This window comes from Embiotoca jacksoni, unplaced genomic scaffold (genome assembly GCF_022577435.1).
Source record: "Embiotoca jacksoni isolate LCO1_2020_lvr unplaced genomic scaffold, fEmbJac1.0.p SCAF_10, whole genome shotgun sequence".
NCBI lineage: Eukaryota > Metazoa > Chordata > Actinopteri > Embiotocidae > Embiotoca > Embiotoca jacksoni.
Window position 1 is genome coordinate 7,843,686 of NW_027185230.1, and position 10,158 is coordinate 7,853,843.

General features: G+C 38.4%; 2 protein-coding genes across 4 annotated transcripts; both read right to left on the reverse strand.

Moving 5' to 3' along the window:
- Positions 1 to 818: 818 nt before the first annotated feature.
- LOC138204357 (protein AMBP-like) lies at positions 819 to 4,273 on the reverse strand. 2 transcript variants are annotated; one of them, XR_011178794.1, is made up of 9 exons: positions 4,028 to 4,273; positions 3,546 to 3,691; positions 3,374 to 3,450; positions 3,175 to 3,294; positions 2,430 to 2,531; positions 2,248 to 2,296; positions 2,063 to 2,130; positions 1,630 to 1,770; positions 819 to 1,546 (listed from the first exon to the last, which is right to left on the reverse strand). XR_011178794.1 is itself a non-coding variant. In XM_069159568.1 (8 exons), exons 1-8 carry the CDS (start codon positions 4,139 to 4,141, stop codon positions 1,542 to 1,544), a joined length of 681 nt encoding a protein of 226 aa, XP_069015669.1. In that variant the 5' UTR covers positions 4,142 to 4,271; the 3' UTR covers positions 819 to 1,541. The 2 variants fall into 2 exon arrangements, 1 of the variants encoding a protein (XP_069015669.1); XM_069159568.1 differs by lacking the exon at positions 1,630 to 1,770 and having other exon boundaries at positions 4,028 to 4,271.
- A 1,193-nt stretch (positions 4,274 to 5,466) lies between these two features.
- ptgdsa (prostaglandin D2 synthase a) lies at positions 5,467 to 8,519 on the reverse strand. 2 transcript variants are annotated; one of them, XM_069159590.1, is made up of 7 exons: positions 8,327 to 8,519; positions 7,250 to 7,389; positions 6,968 to 7,044; positions 6,331 to 6,441; positions 6,087 to 6,188; positions 5,921 to 5,952; positions 5,467 to 5,794 (listed from the first exon to the last, which is right to left on the reverse strand). In XM_069159590.1, the coding sequence occupies exons 1-6, from the start codon at positions 8,420 to 8,422 to the stop codon at positions 5,921 to 5,923; spliced, it is 558 nt and encodes a 185-aa protein (XP_069015691.1). In that variant the 5' UTR covers positions 8,423 to 8,519; the 3' UTR covers positions 5,467 to 5,794. The 2 variants fall into 2 exon arrangements, with proteins under 2 accessions (XP_069015691.1, XP_069015682.1); XM_069159581.1 differs by having other exon boundaries at positions 6,078 to 6,188.
- Positions 8,520 to 10,158: the final 1,639 nt, after the last annotated feature.

A 10,158-nucleotide genomic window follows, 5' to 3' on the forward strand; every position in this document is an offset into this window, starting at 1 on the left:
ATTGCAACATGAAGACAAAAGAACACTCTGAGCAACTCAGAGAAAAGATCATTGAAAAGTATAAGTCAGGAGATGGCTACAAAAAGATTTCCAACTCACTGGACATCCCACAGAGTTCAGTTAAATTCATCATTAAGAAATGAAAGGAGTATGGCACTTGTTTAAATGTGCCTAGAGCTGGCCGTCCTCACAAACTCAGTGACCGGGCAAGAAGAAGACTGGCGAGGGAGGCCACCAAGACACCTACGACCACTCTGAAGGAGATAAAAGCTTCAGTGGCTCAGATGGGAGAGACTGTACATACAACAACTGTTGCCCGGGTTCTTCACCAGTCGAAGCTGTATGGGAGAGCGGCAAAGAGAAAGCCACTGTTGAAAAAAGCTCACATGAAATCTCACCTGGAATTCGCCCAAAGGCATGTGGGAGACTCCAAGGTCATTTGGAAGAAGGTCCTTTGAGCTGTTCACGCCCGATCCCCGAGCAACCTGACAGAGCTTGAGCTGTTTTGCAAGGAAGAATGGAGAAAAATTGCAGTGTCCAGATGTGCCAGCCTGATTGAGACATATCCACATAGACTCAGTGCTGTGATTGCAGCCAAAGGTGCATCTACTAAATATTGACCTGAAGGGGGTGAATATTTATGCAATCATTTACTTTCTTATATATATTTAATTAATTGACATTATTTTGTAAAAATCTGTTTTCACTTTGATATTAAAGAGTTTTTTTTTTGTGTGCAAATTCTTGTCAAAAAAAGCCAAATTATATTGACCATGATTTCATGTATAAAAGCAACAAAAGGGTGAAACATCCAAGAGGGGGGGGGGTGAATACTTTTTATAGGCATTGTATAAACTGTATTTATAACACTTCTCATGCATTTTCTTTTTAAGTCTCAGCTATTGCTTTACATCCAAAGAGCATTTTATTAGAAATTAGAATATTAACTTATATCAGTAATAAATGAATAATGCCCACAACTCTTCATACAAACAGCAGAAAATGTTTGCACAATGTTTAGTTATAGTAAACAATTAGGCTTTAAGAACAACTTGAAATTGAGATTCCAACTTGTCTCTGATAAACAATAAAGCACAATGAAAAACGTATAGGTCTACTATTACTTAGTACTTCACATTTCTCTCTATTTTTTTTGGTTTGTCATGAGTTCGTTTCACATGTTTGAGGCTAATCTGAGCTTCAGACAAACATGTAGCAGCTTAAAAACTGTGCATTATAATATATATTCTTTGGGTTTCAAAGTACAAATGCACTCATATAAACAGGGATTTCAGTTTACCTTTTCATGTTGACATGCCAAGCCTTTTATACATATCAAAACAAAGTAACAATGTATTATTCATGTGGTAAGTACTGTATCAATAGGAAGTCAGCAGAAAAGAACGACATAAAATGATGTTTTATCTGTTGAATAAAGAGTTTTTCACACGAAGTCAATGCGATGTATACAGTGTGACAATATGATTGTCTGAAGAGTTTATGTGTGATGGTCCTCCTCTTCAGTTCTTCCACATGATCTCTCACCCTGTAACAGTAAACAAACATTTATCAATATGCATAAATACAATACATATCATATATTTAGCAGTTTAACATTTGTATACATACAGTTACATCCGTCAGAGGTGAACTGTATTGTCACTGGTTAGCATCTGGCTGTGGGCCTTTGTTGTGTGTCACTCTACATTTCTCTCCACTCAGTAAGTCCTGTTATCTCACGACTGTATGATGTCTAATGAAGGCACAAAACTGTGAAAAAAAAAAAGATTATAAAATGCCAATGACTTAAAGAGATAAAATTGTCTGTCATAGTTCCCAATTCTACACCCTTCTCTTCCTCTGGGCTGCTCACCACCCGGTAGCACAGCAAAGTGTGAAATAGAAACGCCCGTCCACCACAGCAAAATGTGAGATAGCTACACTTGATGATGTCTAGGCGTGACAGTCACACCTTTTGCTGTAGTCAACCGGCTTGTCTATTACACAAGCTGGATACATCATGCATTTGTAATGTGAACATAAACAATTAGTCTCCTCTCACCTGGTAGGATTGTATCAGTGTATTCCTCTTGTGCAGGAAACCCAGGTGGAGCCACATTTCTTTTTGACCTTTTGGGAACAAAAACCTTAACGTTAGACGCACGAGGAACCCGCCATCGGGGGCTAATCACTCCTAATACAAATATAGGTCTGTAGTTTCAGCACATCACAGTGTGAAGCATGTACCTGTGCTGAGTAGTGGGCTCTGTTAGCTGTTCGCCTGGAACACACTCACCTGGAAAGACAGTGAGACGCAGATGGTGTTTCTGTTTTTCATGCGGACAATGTTCTGTATGTTTACTTGCATTCAAAAGCAATCAATCAATTATCATCAATAGTCCTCAGATAACATGTGTGTGCATCTGTACCTTTGTAGTGATTCAAGATGATGGCCTCATCACTCATTCCATGTTGTTTGACCAGTGTTTTAAAGCGGTCCAGCACAGCAGGACCGACGTCCACAGTTCGACCTGAAGAGGAGATCATTTCTCTTATATACTGTTCAGATAGACTGTTCTACCTCTGTTTAGTACTAAAATGACACAGAGAAAAATATGTACAGTTACCAAATATGAAAAAGCATACATAATAGTTCAAGTACAAGTCATTAAATATTTAAAAATATTTTTTAACTCACTTTAAAGCATCACTATTGTTGCAATAAAGGGGTGAATTCTATATGGCCATCTCATCGTTTTAAAGATTTCAGTTACTTGATTGAGTTTTAAATATCTGCCTATACAATTGTCTAAATATAAGGAGGTTAAAGGTTAAGTTCACAGTTTTTGAAGTCTGTTTAAACAATAGTCAGAGGCCCACATAAACACGAATAAAGGTCTTGGGAATTTGAAAAACAAGATGTCCTCTTGATTTGCAGATAAATGTTGGAATGTGAGGACTGCAGTTTCTTTCCTTAATTATTGATATTGTAAAGTATGCGGGAACAAATCTCTTCAATATGAAAAGGAGGAGTCTTTACAACACGCAAAACTTGTTCTGGGTACCTGACTATTGTTTTAAGATAGATGTAATGAAATGTGACCCCATGGTTTAACCTCGCATGCAGACATGAGATAAAGGTGTAAAAAATAGATTGTAAGACAAGTCACTCACTATAAAGCTTGACTGAGGTGGTTTTATTTCCTGATGGTTTCTCTGTGCTCAGCAGAAGCATCATAGCATATTCATCATAGTTGGTATGAACCACAAAGGAGTCAACATCTGCTCCAAACCCTGCCGAAAATGAATTTTAGTTTCACATTACTAGAAGCTTTTTAATGCGTTGTGCAGGACACGGAGAAGATGTACATACTTGAAACATGGTGAAAGAATCGTCCTGGAGTGTGGGTTGAATTATAATGCGTGGATGTATCCTCACAGGAACCATTCCTATACATGCAGACACACACAAACACACCAAATGTTATACTAATTGTAACACACTTTAAAGTGTGAGTCTAACAGCATGCATGTGCGTCTATGACCTGATAATAGAGGCTGTCATCGTGAAACTGCCCTCAGAAGCAACAGGTTTCAGCTCCAGTGCAACAATGACGGGGTTTCCCCTCTTGCGCTGCATATAGTAAGGGCAGGTAGAAACAACTGCCACCTCGTACCACTTCCCCATAAACTGCAAAGAACACAGACATATTTACTGGACAGCAAAGCATGTGCAAGTGGACAGATTTGCAGCCATGACAACAACAGACATGACAAACTCAGAACATGGAGTAAAACCTAATACTTTCACATTTCATTTCATTTCACTTTTTTTTTTTTTTTCCAGTTGGTGAAATCCTAATAGAGTGAGAAAACTCCATCCAGGCTGATGAAAAACAGACCATTACAAATAGAAAATTGGCAAACTTGGGCGAATACATGCCTCAAAGATGGTGAGGGGGGAGAGGGGGAAACAGCAATGTTATACAATAAATATGATACTAACACCTGTGTTTCAGCCACTCACCTGGTCCAAATCAAAGTTCTTCTGCGTGAGACTTTCTGTCAGTACAGGGGCCACTTGGAGGGCCCAGGCTGACCCCAGGACCAGCAGAAACGCCAGACTCCCTGCTCCATGCATCCTGTAAGCCTGTCCGTCCACCCTGTAAGCCTGTCCGTCCACCCTGTCTGTGAAAGGATTAAGGCTCTGCCCTACCCTGTTTTCTGTCAGTATTTCTGGGTCAAACTGACAACCTATGCATGAGGGTTTTTGTGAATTCCCTCCCACCAAGAGATACACAGCTAAAAGAGCAAAGTTCTGATTGTTTCTTTATCTGTGTCTGTGGACTGAAGGGTAGGCATGTGATTGTATGTTTGTTGGTTGAAAAAAACAGAAATGAATCCCTGGACTTCAGAATTTGAAAAAAAAAAAGAAAAAAAGAAAAGGCAACTAATCAATACATGTTAGCATTTAACAGCTGATAATTAGTGGGGAAAAGGCTGCATTGCTGTTTACCACAGTCAAACATGTTCCTTCTACTCACGGTAGTGGTTAATATAATTTCTCAGGGTATCTGCATTTTCTGTATAGTAGATTACATAGTTTGCGCATCAGCACTAATTTAGTACAGTGACATGTGCCACCTGGTATTCATGTTAGAGTTACTGTAGTGTCAGATGTCCTCAAGACACATACTGAAATAGACAGTGGTGGAAAAAGTATTGAGGTCAGAGGTCAAAAATAAAAAAGTAGCAAGACAGCAAAGAAAAATACTCCACTACAAGAAAGAGCCCTGCAAGGAAATTTTATCGACATATACAGTACATGGGTGCATGAGTATTACGGGGAAAATGTAGTGGAAAAGTTAAACGAAAAGTACTGATTTGGTCCCTCTGCCTAATATATTACAACATATTATACATGACAGCATTAGATGATTAATACTGAAGCATCTGTGCAAGCAGCATGTTAGACATGCATGTTAGCAGCAGCTGTTGCAGGTGGAGCTAGTTTTAACAACTTTATATACAGTTTTATATTCAGGGGCAGCAGATAAATATGAGTGGCTGTCAAATGATTACTAGGAGAAGAAAGATGAAAAAACAAAGTTCCGATCCACAAATCTTTTTTTTTTTTTTTTTTATCATTGTGTCAAATCTTCATCTGAAAAGTAACTAATAAAGCTGTCAAATAAATGCAGAGTAGAAAGTACAATATCTACCTCTGAGAGAAAGTGGATTGGAAGTAGAAGATGGAAATACTCAAGGTCAAGTACCCCTTCAAATTGTACTCTACAGTACATGAGTAAATGTGCTTAGTTACCTTTCGCCATTGGCAGCAAATAAACAAACTGAACTTGCATCCAGTCAGGAAGTTTGTGTCAATATGTGAAACAGCACAACTGATGATGTTCAGGGGAAGTCGTGGGAGAAGTGCCAAAATGTTTTTTGAAATAAAGGACATACCACGGTGTAGAAAGACTTTATGAACATTGAAGTACAAAAGGTGAAAATACTCATTATGCAAAATGGTCCATTTCAGAAAATGTATATTTTATATTGTTTATTTAACTATGTTACCATAAAAGAACCATGAAAATAATGTTAAAACACTGCATACAATATGTTGATGTATACATTTCATCAGCAATATTTTTTCTACTTTTGAACTTTGTAGCCAGATTTATATTTTTTGAAATAAAGTTCTTGTATTACTTCAAAGTAAATGTTGAGGATGCTGGAGCAGCACAGCAGAATATGTGCTGTCATCTTCCTCTCAGGTAAAATATGGAACCTAGAAGGAGTAAGAGAAATTAATTTACACTGAAGATTTGTGGGTAGAGGTCATTCACACACCCGCATTAACAATCAACTCCTCAGTTTTAAACATAAAAAAACAACAACAACAACACTGTCTCACCTAATGTCCAGATGCTGATGTGGGGCAACTTTCTGTTGACCCAAAAACAAACAGAGAAGAATCATGAAATTTAAGAGTAAATCATTTTTATTTTTTATTTTTTTATTATCCGTGTCTGTATGTTCATAAATGATCCATGTGAGGATGTGTATTCTACCTTTCTCACCTGCTGGAGGTGGAGTCAGGATAGACTCTCTGGGGAAACCGCAGGAATTGGCAAAGGCTTTAAACTTCTGAATGACATCAGTCCTGACTCTCTGAGAACGACCTGTTAACAAGTGCAGAGGCACATTTAGACAGTACTGGTGAATAGTATTGGTTCGGCAGTGGAGCTAAAAAATCTGCAGCTTGTGTGTTTATATGTAATGTAAAAAAATATTTGTCTGTCTGTGTGTGTGTGTGTGTCTCACCATAAAGTGCAACCTGTGTGTACTCTCTGTTAAAAACCTTGTGCTTGAGAACCAAAGCGTAGTCAGTGTAGTTTGTGTCCACCACTGTGATGTCCTTCACCATGTTATGGCCTGAAAGAAAACACATAAGTGAGGGACAAACAGCACTGAGATATGAATATTCAAGTTTTAATTGTTTGGCAGAAAAATAAATAAATACAGAGAGTATATAAAACATAAATAAATAAATAACATATATATGTATTTAAGTTTAGCACAGATACTGAACTTATTGTGTCAGCTGTCAATTATGTTACATACAAGACAAAATGTTTGAATTAGAATGAATACAAAATAAATAGGCTCCTGTAAGTGCATTACAAAAATGTAAAATATAATAAATACTCAATCAATACAAAAATAACATACTTTTATTGTGTTAAACAAAACAAAAAAACAAATTACACAAATAATATATTTCTGTGTGGCTTTTGTTTCCTGTCCTCATTACATTTTGTCACATGCTGCCTTGTCACTGTGACTTATCCTCGTGCTCTAATGTGGTCGTTTACTCCTGAACCTAAAGTTGTTCAACTGCTGCGTGACACACAAATGTCTCAAAGCTGACCGAACATTACGTCTCATCTGTTACACTTACGTGTGCTGAAGTAGGTGAACTGTCCAGGCACACTTGTCTTCTCATACTGGTACACTTTACTCCGACATCCTGCAGGCCTGAAGCACACAAACAAATGTGTATTTACCCTCTGTCCAAACCTGTCATCTAATCTATGCATTTCCATCTGCCTTCTTTCCTCTCTTCTTTGACTAGCTCATATCCATTTTGTTTACTGCACAGTACCATAAATAAATACAAGGTATTTAAAACAAAAATTTTCACTGTTGATCACGTGTCATCCCTGCACACACACAGACTCACGTGATGTCCCACATTGTGAGGTTAACGTTGCCGTTCGGCAGCGGTGTGATCGTGCCCATGGAGGCCCTCAGTTTGTCTCTGTAGGGGACGAAACTCGGAGAGTCATAGGCGAGGCCCACGCGGTACCATCTCCCTGCGAACTAAACACACACAAACAGATCTTCAAATTGGTTTGTTTGCCATTAGTCACACACAGATTCCATATATATAGATATATATATCTATATATATGGTGGGTGAAACCCTTTAAAAACAGGTGACATAAAAGGGTTACATTTCAAATAAAGTTTCTGCGTTTCGGAAAACAACTGGGGACTGTATTTGTGGGAGTAAATAGTGTCTAGGGACCATTTGTACTTGTATATTTAGTGCACTGTTGAGCATTTGCAGAAGCAAGACTTAGAGGGTGTGTGTGTGTGTGTGCGATTGAAAAATAAACGACACTGCCCATGTTTATTAAGAAGGAACATGTCAGGAAGTAAAACTAACAACAGCTTTTACCTGCTGCTGCAGCCAATTTAGGCTTTAGAGAGAAGGGTCAGACATGGGAAACGTAAGGTGAAAAAAATTGAGACAATCAAAGAAAAATATTGCTTTGGCTCACACCAGATTGGCAGGAAAACGAGGGCTTTATAAATATAGGACAATCCCTTGTTGTAGCTGAGTCAAATCAGCCACAGCAAACAAACGGAGAGCTTCCTTTTCCAAGACATTTCTCTCGGCCTATTCGCCATGGGAAACATCAACCTGACCTCTCTCAACCTCCCGGGTGTGAGGGAACCAGGAAAATAACTATTCACAAATGTATTAATCTTAACCATTGACTTCATCGTTTGTTTTTTTGGGTCATCAACTGAGTTGCTGCTCACAAACGTTGACCCTGCGCAGACACACATCAGGACACACTGTCCCCCCCCCCCCCCAGATTACTTCAGATCACTTAATGAACAACAAACAACGAGAGCAGCAGGAGCTGAAACTCAAATCTCCCTTCACTTTAACACATCGAACTGACTGAAACACATCCGGGCGTAAAAAGCAAAAATAAGAATGAATATGTATGAATGTCGATCATACCCTCTGCAGGTTGAAGTCTCTCTGCGGCTTCACATCTGCGTGGACCATCAACACGCACAGCATCACCATGGCAACGGCGCCAACGGTGGTCCTCATGGCTGCGTGGAGGGTGAAAGCGGCGAGTTAAAAAAAAAAAGGTTGCGACGGGGTATGTGACCCGAGCCCAAAGTGAACTGTAGGCAGTCAACAGGCAGGTACAGAGTGGCAAAGCCTGTGGCAATGTTTGCTTTTTCTGCTGATCCACCCACCCGCTTGTCAGCCAATCGTCGCCGAGGATCAGGGAACAGTAGCCAAGTGTTGAAGATGTGTGTGGTTCCAAAACAAGCCTGACTTAGACTTCTCAAAAGGCACAGGGGGGATATATCATGCTTGTGGTTCACTGGAATCAGCTGAGATTCATGTGGTGTTTTCACAAGGAAACACCAGGAGGAACGAGGCACAACAGATCAGTGACTTCTGCTTCTAAACTCTGATGACCAAGTTGTTTTTAAACAGACCACTCTGAGGACACACTGTGGTTTTAGTTTCATTATGTTATGGAAAAATACTGCTGGCTTTTACATTGAAAAAAAAATAAATAGGAAAGCGTGTACAATTACAGTAATTATGGCTCATGTCAGTACACGTCTTCCAATGAATAACTTGCTGACAAGTTTCAGATTAATTTTGAAACTCATTTTCACATCCTCGTCTTACTTTCCTTAGTTTTAATATTTCTGGCTTCAGAAGTAAAACTTATCTTGTATTCTCATACTGAAAGCAATTTCTGCCAAAGAGACATTATACTTCAAATAGCTTCATTGCCAGGTTTCACTTTGTTCCTTTCTCAGAAAAGTAAATACTAAATAGTGTTTAACGGTTACAAGTAAAGATTTACAATCTAAACAATAAGTTGTTGTTAAATTAGGGCTAAGGCTGAAGCGGGTGTCGTGTAAACATTAAATAAAGGTTTAGCAGTGAGGCGAGTAAATGAGTACACAGAACACAAAATATATATTTTGTCTGTCAACAGACAGGCTTTTAGAGGTGCTGTGGGTATAATTCAATGTATGTCCTATAAAATATAAATTAAAACAATATCTTTTTTTTTTTTTTTAATAAAGTTTAAAATAATCTAAAAAAAAACAAAACACATTTCTGAAAAGTGTACATTTTCTGTTGGGACAAAAACATCTTGGATACAACAGCTTTATGCAGGAATAATCTGATAAAGAGCTTCTCTCTGAAGCACATTAAATACTGTATACGTGATATACTAGTTGTTGTTTTGTTTTTTTTAGATTGATTACATTAGTACATAAATACATGCAAATTTAGATCAGGTCTTATTAAATGTGATTTCCAAGAGATGGTTGTTGGCGTCATTAAAATACAAAATTTTGACAAATAATAAAAACAATTTACCTGGAAATTCCCCAACAGGAAGGCCGACACGAAGAGACATGCTCAAGGATAAATTTATCTTACCGTTGGTGAGAAAACAGTTCGGACTCAAACTATTTAATCTACACGGCGTTACAGAGTCAGAGTCAACAATTGAAATAGTTTTTATTAATAATGATTTTGAATTTGCAGCACTGCTTTCATCTCATTTTCTTGAAATGCAGGATGTATACAACTAGCCTTCGGTGGACAAGAGGACATCAGTGTGTGCACACCTCACAGACCTCCTCTTCACACTCTGCGCAGGCCGAGAGCTGCTGCGTGTGCAGTAAGACAATCAAATCAAATAAAACAAAAACAAAAAATTGTTCACACACGTGTAGCCAGACATGTACGAACCATGACAGGGGAGAGAAAAAAGGACAAAGGAAAAAAAGGTGCAAAAAGTG